General features: G+C 36.7%; 1 protein-coding gene across 1 annotated transcript in view; it reads left to right on the plus strand.

Moving 5' to 3' along the window:
- The window catches only part of tenm1 (teneurin transmembrane protein 1), a 209,271-nt gene that overhangs the window by 85,913 nt on the left and 100,750 nt on the right, over positions 1-22,608 (plus strand). Inside the window, 1 exon segment of the mRNA XM_067439223.1 lies at positions 17,194-17,431. Coding sequence (XP_067295324.1) covers positions 17,194-17,431 — 238 coding nt within the window.

The following is a 22,608-nucleotide window of genomic DNA, read 5'->3' on the forward strand; positions in this document are numbered from 1 at the left end:
GATTACTTGGTAACTACTTACACCCAAAACTGCTCCAGAGCAGGTTTTATTCTGGGTTTGAGATCGCACACCAAACCAATCAGCTGTGAGCAAAGTGACATATCTGATGCAATAAAGCCACTCCCCCTGTATCTCTTGTTCCAAATTAAAGGGATCCACCCAAAAATGAAAATGTTATGTTTATCTGCTTATCCCCAGGGCATCCAAGATTTAGGTGTGTTTGTTTCTTTAGTAGAACATGAATGAAGATGTTTAACTTTAACCGTTGCTCGTATGATGCATGTCAATGGGATGCATGTCAATGGGGTGTATGATGCATGTCAATAGACTGCGATAAATTGTTGTATGCCGCAGTTTAATGCGATCATGGTTACTACAGTTATGAGCTTTAGTTTGATTAAAGTATTGCGTTTACATGAGGTAAAGTTTATCCGCAATATTGCCAAAATCCTATTAAAATCTCATTATGAGGGAGCATGTAAATGTACTCACAGATGCACTTAACCAATCAATGGCTTACACAGATACACATGAGAAGCCAGCTTTCAAACGTTCCTGTGTGTATCTGTGTAGGCGATCGGTTAAGAGCATCAAAGACGTCTATTTACAACATGTTTTTGAAGTGTTGGTCATTGTAGAATTGTTTTACAATCCGTTCAACAGAGAAGTTTAAAGGAAGCATTTCTAGTTTCTTTTAAAAGTCAGTTTTTGCTTTTTAATCCCTCATAGTCCAAAACAAAAATACTGTGGCTCTTAATTGATTTCTAGATTGAATTGATCACAAATTTTAAGAACACAAAATAATAGATTTTTACAACGAATTGTGGTGATTTACTTGTGAGGAAATATTTTACACGTTGAGCTTTGATGATGATTCAATTCCACCAAACGAAAAGTGACAGTTACTTTGCTTTTGTTAAATGTCCCGTCTGGATTTGATTTTTAAATAAATTTCCCATAAAAAGGGTTTCCATCATTTACTGATAAGCGGTTGCACCACCAGGGACTTTTGTCTGTGCGCTTTCCCATCAGTTCCAATCAGCCCTGCAGGATTGATTCTGATCAGTCTTTAGAAATCAAAAAGAACATAATGAAATTTTTAATGTTAAATTGAATAAATCCATTAATGGCATTAAAAAGAATTAAGTGTTCTCAAAATATTTAATTAATCACATGCATTAATGCATTACTTTGACAGTCCCAATGTAGTGTCCTTATCCAAAAAGAAACCTGCAGCTGTGGTCCATTTTCACAGTCTCCTAGAATTATTTTGACTGCTCTTTCTTTCAAAAATCATATAACTCTCACTACAGCTTGCTTCCCAATAAGAAGTTGCTGTGTTGGATATTGTGATGGGCACGCTGTGTGGGCTAACCAGCGATTCATTTTTCAAAAATAGATATTTTTCCTTAATTGATGCCAAATTCCTGTTCTGATAACAGACAGCTGAGGGCACGTCCTCCTGTGGAACTCGCCTTCAGCACAAACGTGAACTTGTTACTAGGGGCGAGATGTGGCACCCCCCCACAGGGACAGATGCCACGCATAAAGCCTCTGAGGCACATAGCAGGGCACAGCGTGCCACTCAACTAAAAAAAAAATAAAAGTATATGCATATTTAGCATCTGATGAGTAGAAGGAATAAAAAAATATGAAAAAGCATGCAGTAACATGAAAGGGGACTCAGAAATCCCAGCATACAACTCTCCCACACACGCCAGACTTGAACACACCCACTCCCAGCACGCAACAGAAAGACAGCAATAGGGAGAGAGAGTCATTATATATTCATGTGTAAATCCCTTCCCAAGGCTTGTTAATCCTATTGTGTTAATTGATTGATGGTTTGATTAATTAATGTCAGGGGTAAGTGTTTGGATGACGTGTATTGCCGAGAGAGAATCGACCTCACAGTGTGTCAGGTATTTTTTGTATGTATATAAGTGCCATTTATTTATTTATTTATTTATTTATTCATTCATTCATTCATTCATTCATTATTTATACAGCTTACATGTGTGCATGTACATTAGTATGTGTAAAAAAAAACTGTGTGTGTGTGCATATGGATGTATGTATTTATGTCTATGCGCATACATTATTTATATGTTCTTATTGTGTCTTTTTGTTTGATTGTTTGCCTTTGTTGTGCATGTTAGTGTATATCAATGAATGGTGTGTGCAGGAAAAATTTTTTTGAACCATTAATCATTTTTTAAATAATTTTATTCATGTCAGTTGCATTTCAGTTCACATCATAAATTAGTTTTATTGTTATAAAGTAATATTATCAAAATCACCATTAAATTAGTAGTAAATAAAGCTGCATTAAAGACAGTTTATTTGTGTAGGTTATTAGTGTGTGCCAAAATAAATCATTGTTTATTATCAATAATTATGTTATATTTAAATGTACAGAAGCTCTGTGTGTGTGTGTGTGTGTGTGTGTGTGTGTGTGTGTGTGTGTGTGTGTGTGTGTGTGTGTGTGTGTGTGTGTGTGTGTGTGTGTGTGTGTGTGTGTGTGTGGTGTAGAGGATATAATATATACGGTTTGTACAGTATAAAATAATTATGTCTGTGGAACCTTCCCATAAAACCTGGAAGTGTAAGTGTGTGTGTGTGTGTGTGTGTGTGTGTTTGTGTTTGTGTACAGGTATACAGTATATGGTTTCACGAGGACACAAATATATGTATAATGACATATATTGGCTTAAAAAACATACTAAACAGTCTTTTTTTGTTTTTGTTTGTTTAATAAAAGTTTTCAAATGTTTTGTGGTTTTAGGGGTACGGGTAGTGTAAAGGGATAGAATATACAGTTTGTGCAGTATAAAAACCATTACACCTATGGAGAGTCCTCGTTAACCGTGTGTGTGTGTGTGTGTGTGTGTGTGTGTGTGAGTGTGTGTGTGTGTGTGTGTGTGTGTGTGTGTGTGTGTGTGTGTGTGTGTGTGTGTGTGTGTGTGTGTGTGTGTGTGTGTGTGTAAAAACTGGAATATGGCAGGTAGGGGGTTGCACTTCACATCATAAATTAAGTGACTGTGAAAGGCCAAGTGCATTATTTAGCTCACACTACACAGCTATTAATACTCAGACATGACTGTGTGTGTTTCTTTACCTCTGCCATTTTTGCCTGTTGGTTAATCAGTAAGGACTAAATGTCATAATTTCACTAGAGTTATGCAGTTGTGTGTATGTTTTGACAGTTCTGTCAGAGAAGGGCTTTGAAGGTAATGTGAAAGGTAACGGTGTAGCTTGGGTTTTAAAGAGCCAATTTGAAGGAGGGTGGTTGGATTAGCTAAAAATACTACCTACTTTTCTTTTAAACAACACACTATTAGAATCTGTCTCTGCGCTCAACAAGCTTAAGTGACTTATCCTCAGAGCTTGTGAACTGAGTTGCATCATAATGTTATAAATATGCAAGACACACTCAGACATAAACACACAAATTATTTGCTTTATTTCTTGCTAGTGGCTGGGTTTCACAAAAACCTCGGGTATGGCATGAGTCCTTCTGGCCATACAACAAAAACATTCACAAATAATCACATTAACCTAAACAAAATGTGAAAAATACACTAAAAGAACTTATAAACAGACTTAACAACAATGAAAAAATCTATGCAAATACTGAAACAGCCCTATAAGCCTTCATTGTGACCTAACCAAATGCAATTATTTTTTGTACTAACCAGATGCAACACCAATTTTTATTTGTTTTTATTTCTGTGCTGTTATGGCTGGATGACAAGTGCCGATTATGTGTAGCCTGACAAGCCAGACCCACATCAAGATGTTTGGTCTGGAAACTCACCATAGACAGGGCTCAATCCGAGGGACGGGATAAACGGTTGTCTTTCAAACTCCCTCTGCACGCGATAGGATAGTGCTATCACCAACCAGAGCAACGTAAAGCGTAGCTAGTAGACAGATTAAACTTTCGCCGTATCCGGTCGGAAAAACTCAGAAAACATCTTCCCTTTTTAAGAATGACTTCAGTGCCGTTCTTTGTTCTTTTCTCAGAGAAAAGCTTAACTCCAAGTCTTCCAGAATCACGGCCAAAGCTGGTTCGAAAGACCGCCGTTCGGCAGCTCCTGTGTTCAATAGAAGCACAAAAGCGCAACTCTTCCATCATTACGTTAAGCCCGCCCACCGACTCTGTACACGATGTTTGACACCAGAGTTTGGTTTTTCCTGCTCAGAAGTCTGTTGAGAGTTGCTAGACAACACGCGCGGCAGATTAGATTTGGTGACGAGAGGGTGCGTCTAGATTTCTAGGCTTGATTATGTGCATTATTTAATGTAAAGGGAATTTAAAGTGAGTTTGATATAATTTTTTTATGACCTTTATAGATATAGTCTTACTAAAAAACAACAATAGATAATTCAGCTCTGATCTTGAGAATAAATTAAAGGAAATTAAAAGGAGTCCTCCTTTAGAACTCCCCTCTGTCTGATATATTGTGATATATTATATCATAAGCTATTTTCGAACTGTCAACTCAAGGTGAACAAACAAGTGTATTCTATGATTTTAAAAATGTTTCAGTCACTCAGTATGTATATTTAATCGTGCTAAAATGGCTAAAAGGTTTGGGAATTCGATATCATACATATCCATTTAGTCGAGAGCAGTCAGTGCGCTTGCAGAGAGAGCCCACCCACACTGTCTTCTGATTGGCTGTGACTTTTGATTGATTGATTGATCTCGAGTCGAGTCTGGTTTGCCGCTTGTTGCATCGCATCTGGTTAGTACAGGGAGGCTGTTTAAATTTGCCTTTCAAAGGTGCAACAGAACTAGCAGCATCACGAGCTGCTTATTTCTCCTGCTTGTCTGAATGCCAGAGTACAGCAACTGCCATACTCTGCCATACGTGAACACCGCCCCTGTTTTTTGCTTTTATAACCCGCCAAAAAGAAAGAATCTTTGTAGCCACCAGTTTACATCAAAACAGTTTTAGTCAGATGATGCAGACGTGCTTTCCTGAGTAATTACAAAGTGATTTTGTGTTTTAAGTGCTTTTTTTTGCCATTTTACATGATGCATTCCTTTTAAACCATTAAAGGTCATTATTGTCACAAGAAAATCACAGACAATAACCAGACCTGCTCTTTCACTCGTATCTTCTATCAATTTAAGTAAAAAGGTTATTTGGCAAATCTTGATTGTCTTGTTCTCTCCCGAGATTCAGAAAAACTCCCCCATGCACATTTGCGTACAGGTGTATGTCAGCGCCCGTCCTATCTCTGTTAGAGCAGGGTCTTTATAATGCATGTCATTTTCCTATCACCTCATTAAATGTCCTGTCATCAAAGTGTGTCACTTTAGCCGCCGTTACTCCACACACGCATATGCACATATTTCTCTCCAGTACTCCTCCGGGTCACCCTGTTGGATGTCATTGTGATAAGGTGTTTTGACACTGCAGTAGACCTGATGCATATGTATGTCACACAACTGACAGCTCAGAGTTGGTAGCGGCCATTGGCTTCATTTCCCGGCGCTAGTGCTCGCTACTTTTAGGGAAATCAGTCTCATTGATATTTCTTTGAGGTCACGTTTGCGAGTCGCCACCAAGGAGCTGTTTTATAAGCGCCATGAGATAAACAAAAGTGTGGTAAACTGTACTCAGAATTTGTCCTCTGCATTTAACCAATCCAAGTTAGTGCACACTTTAGGAGTAGTGAGTGAAGTCATACACACACTGCAAACCATGGATACACACACCTAGAGCAGTGGGCAGCCATTTTGCTGTGGCACCCAGCGATTAGGGGTTAGGTGCCTTGCTCAAGGGCACCTCAGTCATTTCCTGCCGGTATTGAGACTCAAACCCGCAACCTTTGTGCCACCAGTCTGACTTCTGACTCTCTAACCATTAGGCCACAGCTGCCCCAACATCTAGGATAAGCTACAGTAACCTAACAAAATACGTTACCTCGGTAACGAGATGTAGGTCACCAGGGTAACCGTGCATATGTTATGATTTGGTGGGCAGTCGCGCACAACAAGTATGGGCATCCTTGCTATGTACGTTTACATCTGTCTCTTTCAAAGGGTGTGATGAAAATGAGAAGAGAAATGAATCACCCCATCCATTCTTCCCCTTTATCCATCCTCTCTCATTCACTCAACATTCTGTCCTTCAGCAAGGGGTGGGGTGGGGTATCACCTGCCCTGAAGCATTATGGGAAACACAGGGGTGGGGGGGTGTAAGTGGAGGAGGTTGAAATGGTTTGTTTGGAATACTTAATATGACTGCAGGACAATCCGCAAACACACACACACACACACACACAAACACTCTCTCTCTCTCTCTCTCTCTCTCTCTCTCTCTCTCTCTCTCTCTCTCTCTCTCTCTCTCTCTTTCTCTCAAGCAGATGTGTAAATAGCTTGCGAATTGATCTGCGTGTTCCCACATACATTTTTCACCTCTCATTTTTCATCCCTCTGGGTGTTTGTGTCTGTCCACGTGCGCTTGTGTGTTTGTGTTTGATTGATGCCTCCCGAGGTTGGTGAGTTAGTCATGCAACTAATTAATGGATTAGCTTGTGGACTGAAGGCTGGACTGGTGTATACACACACGCACGCATATACAAAGATGAGAGAAATGCTGTTAGAGAATGCTGAATTTAATGAGAAAAGAAGGGACAGAGAAGGAAGACATAGAGGCAGCGAGTATAACAAGCTCCTGTACGTCAAGATTTCTTTTCCGGAGACATTTAGAGTTCTACATATGGCAGGGAAGCGAATAACTGGCAGAAGATTTACTGTACGAGCGTTTGCGCATGTGTGCGCGCATGTGATAAAGTCTGTTGTAAATAGACTGTGTCGTATCTGATAAGCTCAATGAATAGAGGGCTATAAAACAGAGCAATGAATCTAGCCAGAATTTTATAGACAGACACACACACATACACACACACACACACACACACACAGTCCCTCTCTCATTCTCTCACCCCCCCCCCCCTTTTTTTTTTTTTTGCTTATTTACTCTCTTGCACTGGATTGTTTTTCAATGAAGGATCTGCCTATAATTGGGGCACACGTGGTTTTCTGGATAAGACAAGGACAAACAACAGTAAAGAAAGTAAATAGCGAAAAGAATGGCGAGATGGACAGATACAAGGCGTGGAAATAAAAGAGAGGGCTGATGTAAATAAAACAGTGGGGATGTCCAGCTGTAAAGTTTTATTGTGGGAGAGTTTGGACAGCAAAGGGCCCTCTGGGGGCCTCCTGCTCCAGGGGCCGGTTGTTAGACTGCAGAGGAGCATGAAAACAGATGAAACTTAAGCACCAAAGAAGAGCAGCTGAAAGAATATGATGCAACAGGCAGGTGGGTAGGTGACACATCAGCACGTATAAAATCGAGGCAGACCTTATCTCTGAGGTACCGTGGCGGCAGTGGGAGAACGCCCGTAAGGTTTCACAGCATGAGTCATGGCAGCGAAGGTAGAGTCAAAGACTATCGCGGAGGCATCAGCACATGAGTCACATCAGCAGCAGATGTGGCACCAAAACCCATCACGGAGTCTCTGCGCTGGGATTCACAGCAGATGTTTCTTTGTTTAGCAGTTTTCTCCAAGTTGTTAATATGCCAGAGCCACAAGTGTGAAAATGTTGTGATGCGCACAGATCGGCTGTGTCTATTAACAAAAAATAATTAAACAAAGTCATTGCGAGCACATTTACACTCAATTACAAAAAAAATCCCACACAAAGTGCTATATTTGGAGGGTGTGGCATGTGTTTGAATGTGTGTGTGTGTGTGTTTTATGATGTGTGAACAAGACCAGCTGGTAAGGGTAAGCAAAGATGAAAGCTCAGTTAAAGCCAGTGGTGCGCCCTTGAAATGTGTCCCTGTTGAGCCTGACTGAGAGGAAGAGAGTGAATTGAATGTTACACTTCATGAAACTTTGTGCTCAGAATACAAAATAATTTATCCTCTTGTTTTTTGTTATTCCAAAAACTAGACAATAACAGTTCAAGTTAATTAAAGGCATAATTTACCCCAAAATGAACTACCTTCATTTAATCATTTACTTACCTTCATGTCATTCCATTCCATTTTTTCTGTTAAACACAAAAAGGGATTTAAATATATATATAATATATATATATATATATATATATATATATATATATATATATATATATATATATATATATATATATATATATATAAAATAGTTCACCCCTTTATAATATATATATATATATATATATATATATATATATATATATATATTTTTTTTTTTTTTTTTACTAGTTTCACTTGTCTTTTTGACAACAATTGGCAGTTTAACAAGGTTGAATAAATGATGACAATTTTTATTTTGGTGTGAACTATTCCTTTAAGGCTTTCGTCTCATGTTTATGTGTTGACAAAATGATAGTAGATTTTCATCATAGTTTTTACCATCCAAAATTGTTTTTATTTCATTATCATCTTGTTTTCGTCAGAGAAAAAAGGTAGTTGACAAAAATTATGATGAAAATTATTTGTCAAAGAAATTAACACTGCACCCTACCCACGTGCGAGCCCAATACTGACAATACATTTAAAGTGCCCCTATTGTGCTATTTTATAGTTTCCTTATTTAGTTTTGGAGGTCTCCAGCAACAGGTTGACATGTATCAAAGGTCAAAAAACACTTTCATTTTCTCATAATATACATTGCACATCACCACAGCGCTATATGATTCTCAAAAATCTCTCCTTTCTGCAAGCCTACTTAGCTCTGATTGGTCAGATGGACCAGTGTTCTGGGATTGGTCTACCGTTTACAGCGCATATTTCGGAAACAAACGGCCATTACCATAACTAAACCTCAGCTCCATTCAGGAGGCTTTCTGTTCCTAAAGCTCAGCGACAGTACACCTTGTAAAGACAATAAGGATGAGGTAGATTTTACACCAATCCCAGCTGAATCCACATCTGAATCGATGATGAACCATCGTAAGAATTCGTTTTCAACCTGAAACTTAAAGGGTAAGTTCACCCAAAAATGAAATTTCTGTCATTAATGACTCACCCCAATGTCGTTCCACACCCGTAAGACCTCCGTTCATCCTCGGAACACAGTTTAAGATATTTTAGATTTAGCCTTTGAATGTAAGTGTATGCCCACTTGCCGTCCACGTCCAGAAGGTAATAAAAACATCCTCAAAGTAGTCCATATGTGACATCAGTTGGTTAGTTAGACTCTTTTGAAGCGTTGACAATACATTTTGGTCCAAAAAATAACAAAAAAGACTTCAGCATTGTCTTCTCTTCTTCGTTTGTTTTCAAACCTCAAATAAAGATTCAAATGGTTGTGAATCAGCAGATTGATTCGTGTTTCGTATCGCCAATGTCACGTGATTTCAGCAGTTTGCCAGTTTGACACGCGATCTGAATCATGATTCATGACTGTTTGTATCTTTATTTGAGGAACACGGAAGAGAAGACAATGCTGAATAAAGTCATATTTTTTTGTTATTTTTGGACTACAAATGTATTGTCGACACTTCAAAAGAGTCTAACTAACCAACTGATGTCACATATGGACTACTTTGATGATGTTTTCATTACCTTCTGGACGTGGACAGCAAGTGGGACTGAAAGGGACAGAAAGGCCTCGGTTTAAATCTAAAATATCTTAAACTGTGTTCCGAGGATGAACGGAGGTCTTACGGGTGTGGAACGACATTAGGGTGAGTCATTAATTAAATAAATTTCATTTTTGGATGAACTAACCCTTTAAGCAGGATGTTTATCAGGGACCTGACATCACCATTAGCGTGTGTGTGTGTGTCTGTGTGTGTGTGTGAGCCTGTTTATGTGGTTTATGAGGACACAAATTTGTATAACTACATGGGTATTACACTGGTATTACACTATAAATGTGGTTTATGAGGACATATCAAATGTCCTCATAATTCAAATGGCCTTAAAAACATACTAAATGATGTTTTTTTGAGAAAATAAACATGCAGAATGTTTCCTGTGATGGGTAGGTTTAGGGGCAGGGGTAGTGTAAGGGGATAGAAAATACGGTTTGTACAGTATAAAAACCATTACGCCTATGAGGAGTCCCTGTAAACCACATAGACCAACATGTGTGTGTTTGTGTGTGTGTGTGTGTGTGTGTGTGTGTGTGTGTGTGTGTGTGTGTGTGTGTGTGTGTGTGCGCGTGTGCCTAATGTATTACGTGCACATGTGGGAACTGTATAAAGAACAGCGTTAGCCCAGATGATGTAAACATTAATGTTTAGAAAACAAATCTTGACATCCTTTGTTAATAAGTATATTTCAGATACTTACACAATATGAAACTCAATAAACACAGAGTATAGCATGTTTTCGACATGATGCTATCCAGTATGCACTGCAGTGTTGGAGGTGGTTCAAGGTTTCCCGGGTCTCTGCGGCGTGCGTGAGCTATCAGTGGGCGGGCAATATGCTAATGTTGCTGTATGCTAATGAAACGGCTTGTGGTTAGCTTGAAAAACTATTTTTTTAATTGAGTCAGAGTCGACTCTTACTTTTGAGATACAATAACTTTATATACGCTTCACTTTCAGATTTAGCAGGATGTTTTCATTAATTTAGAGCTATTTTACACAAAATTTATCTAAATACAAACTCTATCAACTATATTACTGATCTGCCCGCATTGACGCTATATGATAATTGAAATCAGCTGGATGATGTCACCATTTTCTCAAGAACAGCTGAATTAAATTGTGTTGCATTATTTTCCTGGTAACACTGTGAAGCTGCTTTGAAACAATCTGCTTTGTGAAAAGCGCTATATAAATAAAGGTGACTTGACTTGACAAAAATCCATGTCAGAGGCCCTTTAAAATAAAATTAAAAGAAACAGTTGTGATTTTTGCATTATATACAATGAGAAGTTTTATATTTATGTTTTATACATTATATACAAAATTAATGTTTGTTTTGTTCTTCATTGTTTACTAATAATTATTTTTTTTATTAAAGTTTATTAACAAATTGTCTAATTTCTATATACAAATGAATGTGAATCCCGGCTTTTAGGGTATTGTGAGGACCTTAGGACATTCTGTGCGAGCACAGAAAAAACATTTTGACTGTTAGCTTTTTTTTGTTGTTGTTATTTGTTCATTGGAAGTGGTTGGAGAAGAGTTTTTCTGAGTTTTTCCACTTCACACCCAGTGGTAAATCTCCAAATGTGCCTTGTGGATCATAGATGCAGCCTTCCGACCTTTTACCATTGTGTCAGTACAGTTGATTTTGATTCATATGTGTGAGGGAGAAAGCTAAGATGTCGTTCTCTCCCTCAGTTAACGTATGCCCTATCACAATCGCAGTAGTCATTTACATAACTCATAAATTACAATAACTTTTCAAATAAGGCTTTGTCAGAACAAAAAGTAGTTTTGGCAGCCACAAAAAAAAAAAAAATTCAGTGCAGGAAAAAAACATGCTAGTGTTGTAGTGCTGGAGTGTGGTCTTGTCTCTGTCTCGACCACATTTTGTATCTCCTTCTTATCTCAGATTTAGAGGACTCAGGATTTTGTTTCAAGACCACAACTTCTGGGATATTACTAAACTGCCAGTGCATTCTCTGATTTATTTATTAACTTTTGATTGTTAATTACTTAATATGATTGCATTTAAAACTTTCTTAAACTATTCATATTTTGATTTATTTATTGTGCTGGTTCAGAATTAAGGGATTGTGTCAAATATGTCACTACAATATTAAATGAGATCTGGATTTTTATATTATAATGTGATATAATAAAGCAATATCACAAAAGCGAGAGAGCTATTTTCACAAATTTAAGCATGACTGTAAACATGATATTGCTTTTATAGACTATTATAATTTAGTACTATAGTCAGAATTTTTACCCGACAACCAAATCGCTAGGAATAGTAATGATAAGCTGTTTCAGCGTTTCCATTATGATTAGCCTTGGATAAATATTTGCAGCACTTAATGTACTATTGCGTCACTGTAGATTTTGATATATCACTAACATAGTTGCCATTTGGCTTACAGTGCTAGTTCCCCAAATTGCAATTTGATTTGTGGCAAACCTCAATACAGGAAAGTGATATTTTAATATATTTTAAAAGATGAGCCCCACCAAAAGTCATTGTATGCATACTGCATTTCAAGGATGAGATATTTGCATTGTATTTTTATAGTACACAAACAAAACTAAAGCTCTGATTGTGCCTGAGTTAAGATATTCTGAATTTGTATGTGAAAGTCTTGTAACATATTACTTAAAAATATACGGCTGAGTCTTGGGAATAAGCCATCGATTCGAGTTTTAAATGGGGGTATAATTTCAAGCACACAATCCGTCTTGTGGCGTGTAAAGTGAAACGAGGGATGTTTGTCAGAATTTGCCTTGGATCTATTGACCATGTGTCATAATAAGGTGTCTTCTCTGACAGATGAAGATTTGAGGATGTGAAGGTGGTGGGTGGTGTCATGTATCCGAGGAGACGGCTGTGGATGAGATGGAACCGTAAATTTCCATAAGTGAAACAGATTGATTTTCTTAAAGTAATTTTGTAGTAAGAGGGATATTTAATAACGGTTTTATAGCTCTAAGGTTTCCACCGTCTCTCGTGCGTGCACACATTACCTCGCATTATTTTTTGATAAGTTGATCCTCTCTTGGTTTTTGTATCTGTACAGAAAGAGCAGTGCATAAGAGCAAGAAGGAAAGGATTAGATAGTTCAAGAGAAAGGTACAGAGCGAGTATGAATTATATAGCTATGCACTCTGCCGTCTTCAGCAATCAGTGTCAAACACACATTTTTGGTTTTGTGTGTGTGTGTGCGTGTGTGTGTGTGTGTGTGTGTGTGTGTGTGTGTGTGTGTGTGTGTGTGTGTGTGTGTGTGTGTGTGTGTGTGTGTGTGTGTGTGTGTGTGTGTGTGTGTGTGTGTGTGTGTGTTTCCATGCTTGCCTCTTTCAGTCAAAGGTTTCTGCACTGGATTATGAGGGCCAAGCTCTGTTGCTATGGAGACCAGCCAGGTTAATGGTCCTTTGCTGTGTGCGTTCATGAGCGTGTGTGTCTGAGCTCATGTGTTAGCGCTTATGTATGTTTGTTGGATGTGAATGCTGTGTTTTCTCTGTTTATGTGCATGTGTGTTTGCACCAGTTTTACTGTTGCCTTGTATATGGCACTGCTTCTCAAAAGACTGGTTTGAAGAAACCGCTAGAACACACACATGTTGGTCTATGTGGTTTACAGGGACTCCTCATAGGCGTAATGGTTTTTATACCGTACAAACCGTATTTTCTATCCCCTTACGCTGCCCCTGCCCCTAATCCTACCCATCACAGGAAACATTCTGCATTTTTACTTTCTCAAAAAAACATAATTTGGTATGTTTTAAAGCTATTTGAAATATGAGGACATGTGAAATGTCCTCATAAACCAAATTAATAGTGTAATACCCATGTAGTTATACAAATTTGTGTCCTCATAAACCACACACACACACTTACTCACACAAACACACACACACACACACACACACACACACACACACACACACACACACACACACACACACACACACACACACACACATCATTTACATCAGAGTTGTACCTCTTCAAGGTTTTGTCTCAGTATTTCTCATTCATGTAAATTTCATTATATATTTTTTTTTTTATTTTTTTTATTTTTTTATTTTATATATAATAGTAAAATATATTGGTGTCACTTAATGTTATAAATCACAACAAATATTAATAGCCCTTTAAAACCATTTTTCAAAGAAATTGGACATGCTTTAAGATCTCTTTCCATTCAGGGGTGCATGTCGGATTGACTAACATACGGCAACTGGATGCAAGGATAGCAGAGCCAGCTGTATGCATTCATGCATAAAAACGAACAGTTTAAGTGAATTATTTGGGAGGGAGGGACGGAGGGAGTTTACTTAATCTTTTCTAACGATACTGTGAAATGCATAATGAATAAATAATTAGCCATAGGAGTTGATTTTCAAATTTTGTCCTAAATAATGCCTTTTAATCTCAGGACTATAAATTTTCACAGTGTGTATTAATATTCCTATAAAATACTGTAGGCCTTATCAAAACCAGTTTCATACCAAATAACCTATTTTTTAAGCCATATTATAATCTGTTTCTGTTTTTTCTTGTTTTATGCAGTCTTGTTTACTTAGCTAATTCTTTCATTCCATATCTCACAAAGCTCTACTTTTAAGCTCTATTTCATATCATTTCATATTATTTAGCTGACTTGTTTTGTCTAATTTAGTTTAAACTGCACACTTTTTTTCTAAATTAATAGCCATTCAACTTTCATGCCTAATAATATTATGATTTCTAAATTTACTTGTCAGAGATAAAACTATAAAAAACTTTTTTGTAATCAGTTTATGTAAAATAGTGTACAATAATAATATCGACCATTTATAGATGGATATATAGGTAGATAGATGAATGGATGCTGGTGTATCAGAGGTAAATGCCTCTGTGTTTTATTCGCCGCTGGATCGATGAAGGATGGTGCTTTGATTACATTATTTTCAGAGGTCTATTCCCATTCAAACCATTGTGCATTTACACTGTCTAAAACATCATACATTCTCATAGATCAGAGACGGTCTAATTTAATCAGCAAATCCAATCTAAATCAATGCTGTTCACTCTCAACTCCACAGCCAAGTGAAATACAATGTATTTCTAAGTGCATTAGGTAATGGAGAAGTGATTTCAGGAGGAGAGAGGTGTTTGCAGGGTGAACTTAAATCCACTGTGTGTGTGTGTGTGTGTGTGTGTGTGTGTGTGTGTGTGTGTGTGTGTGTGTGTGTGTGTGTGTGTGTGTGTGTGTGTGTGTGTGTGTGTGTGTGTGTGTGTGTGTGTGTGTGTGTGTGTGTGTTTGTGTGCGCGCATGTGCGTCTGTGTGTGTGTTTCTGTGTCTGTGTCTGTTCATGTTTTTCTATCATGGTTGGGACTTCACCGTGGGACCTTAATTGAGGTCCCAAAGAGAAAACAAATCAATCTTTGTAAGTATAGGGGGATAAGAATATACAGTTCATACAGTATAAAAACCATTACGTCTATGTAGAGTTCCCACACGGATAGTAAACCAAGCATGTGTTTGTATGTCCTAAATTTCAACCACTATGCTTCTTGTGGCTTTTGCCCAGCAATACATCACTCAGCTTGTATTACAATTGTGGCTTTGCATTAAAAAAAAGTGCAAAATAGATTTTAAAGAGTGTTAATTTGAGTGTATTTGATCTAGTTTCTGAGGTGATGGAGAGAGCAAAAGAGCTCTTATGTAATGCAATCCCAGAGCTTTAAGAGTGAGGTTTCCTAATTGAATTTGTTCGTCTGCTCTCTTTGTGTCTGGGTCCATTCATTGAGATTGAAATTTAGAGCTTTGTGTGCACATGTGTGTGCGTCTTTGTCAAATCTCCAAATAGAAAGTGTTCTCCTCAGATTAGGAAGTAATTTTAGCTCTCAGAAGAGATTAGGTGAAAGGCATGAAGTGAAGGGACAGAGAAAGAGAAGGACAAAAATAATAAAGAGAATCTCTAGCTCACTAAAACAGATAGATAACCCCTACCAGAGCCTAATAGAATTAGTAGGGAAGGATCAGGCTTTTGTGTGTGCGTTTGTGTATCATCCTTTTTTCCAGCAGGGCGATTTTAGCAGTTGATATAAGACCCTGAGCTTCATTTTAAATGAGAGAAAAGAGAAAATGATGGGAAAACACAGCATGGGTTCAGATGCTGCAACTTCAGATCGAGTTTCTGTGATCTCGCACGGTCTCAGACACTTGTGGGTGCTTATTGTGATGCTTTTACAGACTGTTCAGCTAGCTGTAATTCAAGAAGATTTAAGTTTAAGTATCTTAAAGTAGAATGTGTTGTTTTGCAAAGATAAAGAGACCACTGAGCAAGAGTGAGAAAAGAACACTTGGCTTGAAGCCTATGTGTATAAAACATTCTAAATATTTTTTTTTTTAAAGGTATGTCATTAAATTAATTATATATTTTATATGTCTTATTTGTAACCACATCTATAGTGCTATAATTTAGTTCTTGTAATATGTATAATGTAATATTGGCACTTTTAACTAATAGATAGATTGCATTCAATAGCAAATGTTTGTGTTGCTACAAATTACCCGGAGCTAAAACTTCACAACATGTTGTACGACAAATGTTATGTGCTTTTTTTGTTTGTTTGTTTGTTTGCTTTACAATTGTTTCCAAAGCTTGAGTGATTTAATCTTTCTTTCTTTCTAGAAATGAACATAAAATAAATATAATAAAACATATTATATTATATAAAATTATATATAAAAGCAGATTTAGACTCAATTAAGTTATGATTCTGTAGAGAATCATACTGAATGCTAGATGGAAAGTAAATGTTGTTTTTTTTTAGTTATTGATGAGCCTATATTTCCTGTGAATAAAAGAAAAGTATTTGCTTGAGTAATTTTAATCATATTTAGTTATAGGATTCAACGGTTGAGCTCAGCAAATGTGCTCAATGCGTTAATATTTGTGTGAAAATGTACAAAATGAAATGATTATTTATGGATTCCTGTTATGTTTTAGAAAGGGTCCAAATTATGTAACTTCCTGGACGTGACAATTTTATGGAATGAATCGAACATTGAATTGAATATCGATTTAGCTATTATGCATCATTAAAAAGTATAATACACACGATAACGCGTATATAAGGCAGAAATTGGATGCTGATGATGTGTTTTTAATGCATTATGCTTTTAAATATTAAGCACAAGGCCATGTAAATGATTACAAGCTGTAGGACATTAAAATGTATAAAGAATAGTCTTTTAATTCATAATATATACATGCTGCAAGTGAACTGTTACCAAAGGTTCTTTGAGTTTGACAAGAAAATAGAGGCTGTACAAGAAATAGGGGGAAAAGGATTTTTTTTAAAGGATCCATTTCTCTGAGGAAATGGACACTTTGAAGACTATCATTAAATATTATAATTACCATTTCTTTTTTCTTGCCCCCCCCTCCCTCTCTCTCTCTCTCTCTCTCTCTCTCTCTCTCTCTCTCTCTCTCTCTCTCTCTCTCTCTCTCTCTCTCTCTCTCTCTCTCTCTCTCTCTCTCTCTCTCTCTCTCTCTCTCAATCTCTGTTTCTTATCTTTCACTTTCAAGATCTCCCTTCCAGCCCCGTGGCTCAGTTCACCTTCCGACCCCTACCCCCTCCTCCTCCGCCGCCCCACGCGTGCACCTGTGCCCGTCCAGCACCGGCCCCTCTTCCAGAGGTGGTGCAGAGGAGCACGCTGCCCGCCCGATGCCAACCGCTGGAATCTGGGAATAAAGCTGGACAGGATGACAACGGGCAGACGCACAATACCTGGGCACTGAACAGCAACATACCACTAGAGACCAGGTGAAATATGAACACACACACACACATCTGTTTTTTTAATAATGCCTGGGGTCTTTCCATTGAATTATATTGTTTTATGCTGAGGTAATGATGTTTTCTGTCTATTTACCCAACGCCTAAACAGCACCTTTCTGGCATTCTTAAATAAATTTGTATAAAGAATTTTTTTGTGTTTTATAGACATCTTCTTCGGTTCTTCATTGACACAAAAACTGGCCCACACACAGACTCTCTTTCTATATGTTCAAAATTAAAACTTACACTTTTACATGTAAAATCTAGTAAAATAGAGATCGAAATGACTGAATCTTCTGGTCTTCAAGAGAAAGAGAATATGCATGAGTGTTTGTCTGTGAAGCTGGAGGGATATGATGATGATGATGACGATGAAGATTGAGGGTTGACCTACTCGTCTGAAAGAGAGAAATGGGAGAGTAAATAAATGATGAAGGATAGACGTGTCTGCTTTGAGGGAGGAAATGAAGATGTCTTCGTGGGGTGATTGTCTTACACGCACACAAACCCCAAAGATATTGATGAAAATGAAAGCTGCGTGCACGTGAATACATATGAGTGCATGTATGTCGGCTTTTCTAGATTCCCAGCAAGGGGATTTTAAGCGATAGCGGTCAAACTTATTTCGACTGAGAAGTTGAACAAACAACCGAAGCTCAGTCACACTGATGCTGATCGCTGTTATGTACATGGTGAGATGTTTATCGTTTTATGAATATTTGCAATATTGGTTAAGCGTGTAGGGTTTTTGTAGGGTGCGATTAAATAAAGCCACCATTATACAAATCCAGTGGTCTCCAAACAATACCTAATAACAGATTTCAAATATTCTGAACAATGCTAAGCACTGCAGCGCCTTGTCTAAACCCACCACATGGAGCAAACAGCAATGGTTCATTTATGCTGGCTGTTGTTAGAGGAATGCTGGGTAATTTAGCCTTATATATATATTTCCAGCAGCTTCAGACCTGTTTTTTAAATATCCCTTTATTCTGTTTAAAGGAAAATTAAGTGTCTGAAAGAAGCCAACTGTAAAAGTGTAGAATTGTGACCTCGCTGCCTAACAGAGTTGAAATGGCCGTACACTTTTAGCTTGTAACAGGGCACAGAGTCAGTGCCACCCATTCAAATGTTTTCTTTGAGATTTTGGAGTTTAAGAAAAGCAGATTTGCCAATTTTCTAGAGTGGTTTGAGAACTCTTGCCAACTGCTGCAGGAAAGTCCTGAGGTTAAAGCGCAGCCTGAGAGATTCTGGCCGGACCGAGCCGAACGCCTGATGACATTGGCGTTATATCGAGAACGTGTCATCGTCATGGTGATGTCTATACCTGCTGACATGTTGCTCTCTCCCAAATGAACTTTCTCAATTAAATCTGGATCAATAGACCAACATTAATGCACACAGGAGAATCTCTCCCATCAGCATATTATTCCGAACACTCACTGATTCAGTCTCCATACACTGTATATGTACTGTATATATAATATACAGTAAATTATATACATTTCTCACCCATGGTATTTTTATGAAGTTGATTTTTGAATTTAACTTCCCAAAAGTATTTGCGCAAATAAAAAATGTATATATATATATATATATATATATATATATATATATATATATATATATATATATATATATATATATATATATATATGGCTCAGTAAAAAATATAGATTTCTCGATTTTAATCAGTTCTTAATCCCCAAGAATAGTGGAGTCATCCTGTTTTCAGTTGCTGAATGAACTAAACATTGTAGCGTGCCTCCCATCCAATAAATTGCAATAATCCTTGAGGTTTGTTTCCACTGATATTAAACAAAAGCCTCCGTTTTAAAATTACGTCTTTTTTATTACGAAATTAAAAAACGTAAATACCGCTTTGGCGGTGTGGTGTGAGATCGCTCTGGGGCAGCTCAGCTCAAGAGAAGCGGCACATGAACTGATCTTCTCTTCCACCTTAACACCAGTTACAGCGTGAAATTAACATGAATTAGCATCGAGCATTATGAAAAGCTTACTGAATGTCAATCAGTGTTTCAACTGCGGAAAGACTTCAATAAAGCAGCTTGTAAATAATGTCACGTAACGTCACATTTAGCTCAGATAAACCATATTCAGTGTCCATAAACTCGTTAGTCATATAGTCATATATCTGCGCCATATAACATATTCATTATAATTTTTTATGTGTTTTTAAAATCTGGCTTTTTATGTTTTTATGGCAGCCACTATTTTTATATTTCATATAACTTTATTATTATAAAAAATAGTTTGTATAAATATCTGTAAATTTTTATCTTAAATATTATAGTAGACTATCCACCATGGTTTACAGCATTATTTAAGAGATTCGTTTTCCTTGAGAAAATGTATTGTACCTAATATATGTCCAAAATAATCAATATTGAATTCAATCAAATCGAAATTGAATCGAATTGCAAGCTTGTGAATCAAAATCGAATTGTGAAATTTGTGTCAATACCCCAACCTAATATATATAATATATAAATATGTGAATAATTGTTTCATATTTATTAAATATCTATTAAGTATTCATTACCTAAATATGTTTAAAATAATGTTGAATAATTAAATAATTGTAAGATATAATATAAAATATATATTCAAATAATTATTCAAATATATATATACATTTATATATAGTAACGATCCTGAAAATTCAGCTTTGCATCACAGAAATAAATGATAATTTAAAAACCACATATTTTAAATTGTAATATATCACAATATAAAAAAAAAAATATTCCGTATTTTTGATCAAATAAATGCAGGCTTGATGAAGAAACTTCTTTCAAAAACGTTACAAATAGTAATATATATCAGTCAAGTTAGATGGATGGGGATCACTGGCTGGCTTTAAAGGTGTTTTTTATTTCTTATCTTGCATTGGCCATCTAGTGACTCAGGTGTTCAATATAAAAAACAATTAGTTTTATTTCAATCTGAGATTGTTTTCTGTATACATGCCATAGTTCACAGCTTTTCAAAAGTGTTTAGTTTAAAAACAATACCCACTCTGTGAGTAAAAAAACAAACAAAGAAGTCAGTGGAATAGAATATTTATTTTGAGACTGTAGAAATCTGATTTGTAAAACTGTGATCTCCCGTGTTCACACCTGCTCTTTTCTTTCTCTCTTTTCGTCCTTTTCCCTCATCTCCCAATCTTTCTCTTTGTTTTCCTAAGTGTTAATTGTTATTTATTTATTCTACAGTAAATAAAGACAGGATTAGTTCTGCGTGTCTAAGTGTGAAATTAACTTTCTCTTTTTTTAATGTCTGAGGTAAACTGTAATTTTTCTCTCCGTCTCAAGCCTCATTTTACCATTGCATGCTCATTTAAACACTCCTTTCAGGGCTTTGTATGCCATCACTGTAAGACACTGTGTACAAATAACCAAAACTTGCTTGTGTGCATCTGCTGGGTGCTTATTGACTAAACTCGCCTTTAGTGCTTGACTTGTATTTGACCCTGAAATAGTATCTGCGTTTTTCTTGACATTTGGACATTGCATCCTGTAGCTAACTGCTTTGGTCATTAAGTCACTATGGTGGGAAAGCATTTTAATTTGGAGTGTCAATCAATTGTATTCATTTAGTACAATTAGAAAATGTGCCTAAAAAATATATATCACCGATTGGTCAGATTGACATATTGAACTGTAGTTTGCTAAATAGATTGATATGGGGGAGGGAACAAAATAATAATGTGTTGACATCTAATATCACCTTTTGCAATGTCCATTCAGTGATTTACTACAATAATATATTTCCATTATAATATACCAAACTAATTGTGATAAATGCAATCTGCATATAATGCAATCAATTTGATTAAAAAAAAATGTATTTGTTTTATTCATTGTTACATATTTATGTATGTGCTTTTGCGAGTCTCCTTGTGTAAGCAGAAATTTATTTCAGTAAATTTGTTGAGCCCAAATGTCCCTGGAAATAAAGTGAAACCTGAAACGACCTATTTTGCGGGGACCTTTGGGAAGTCACAGCAATGAAAGCCACATCATAAATGGACTAAACATAAATGTTTCAATAAAAATCTAAAATTGCCAAAAGCTTTGTGTAGGGGTTAGGGTTTTGTTTTGGGTGTAGTAATCAGCTTCATTTAAATAACAGATGGGAAGTTCCTACTATAATATAAACAGAGACGTGCCTGTGTGTGTGTGTGTGTGTGTGTGTGTGTGTGTGTGTGCGTGTGTGTGTGTGTGTGTGTGTGTGTGTGTGTGTGTGTGTGTGTGTGTGTGTGTGTGTGTGTGTGTGTGTGTGTGTGTGTGTGTGTGTGTGTGTGTGTGTGTGAGAGAGAGAGAGAGAGAGAGAGAGAGAGAGTTTTCCCCATCATCTTCAATCCATATTGATGTCGTCATGCTTTTTTGCCTCATCAGCATATGAACTTGTAAATGTGTTTAGACTGATCTACCTTTCAATGATTTTGGTCCTTTTTATCGATTGACCCTTTGTGCCTTTGGAAGAGTTGCACACGTTTACCCTGTTCCATCACTAGCTGATGTTGCAAAGGGATCAATTGCCGTTGAGAATCCATGTGTGTGTCTTGGGAATTCGAAGATCTTTCTTCTGTTGCTTTTGGGCTTTTAACCTAAAAGCTGTTACCATTTCCCCATGGCTATCTGTCAATCTGTCTGTCATCGTGATGACACGGTTAAACGGCTGAGTCTGTGTGTTGCACACACTAACCGTTAGCCGCATGTCATGATAAAAAGGGCACTTTGATTTTAAAATGAAAGAATAACTACATAGGGCTTTAAGAAGTCGGGTTGACTTGACATGTCAAGCAGTGACAGAACTGTCCTGCATTGTGACAGGATATACTTCATCTAAAACTACTTTAAGCTACAATTTTTACATTTTTAAAAGAAAATTGTTTATTCATGCTGTTTATTGTCTACATGTTATTTGAAAGACTACATAGATTACCTCTAAAATAAATTACAAATATTAATAATAATTCCCACCAAAGGTTTTTTTTTTTTTTTTTTTTTGCTAAAAGATTATTATAATGGTGGAGAGAAATTAGTGTACACCTAAAATATATACAAATATTGCTCTTATACATTAATATACATTTTAACCATAAATCTTTATACAAAAAAAGTTATATTGTGCCC

The sequence above is a fragment of the Pseudorasbora parva genome, chromosome 3 (genome assembly GCF_024679245.1).
Source record: "Pseudorasbora parva isolate DD20220531a chromosome 3, ASM2467924v1, whole genome shotgun sequence".
Classification (NCBI taxonomy): domain Eukaryota; kingdom Metazoa; phylum Chordata; class Actinopteri; order Cypriniformes; family Gobionidae; genus Pseudorasbora; species Pseudorasbora parva.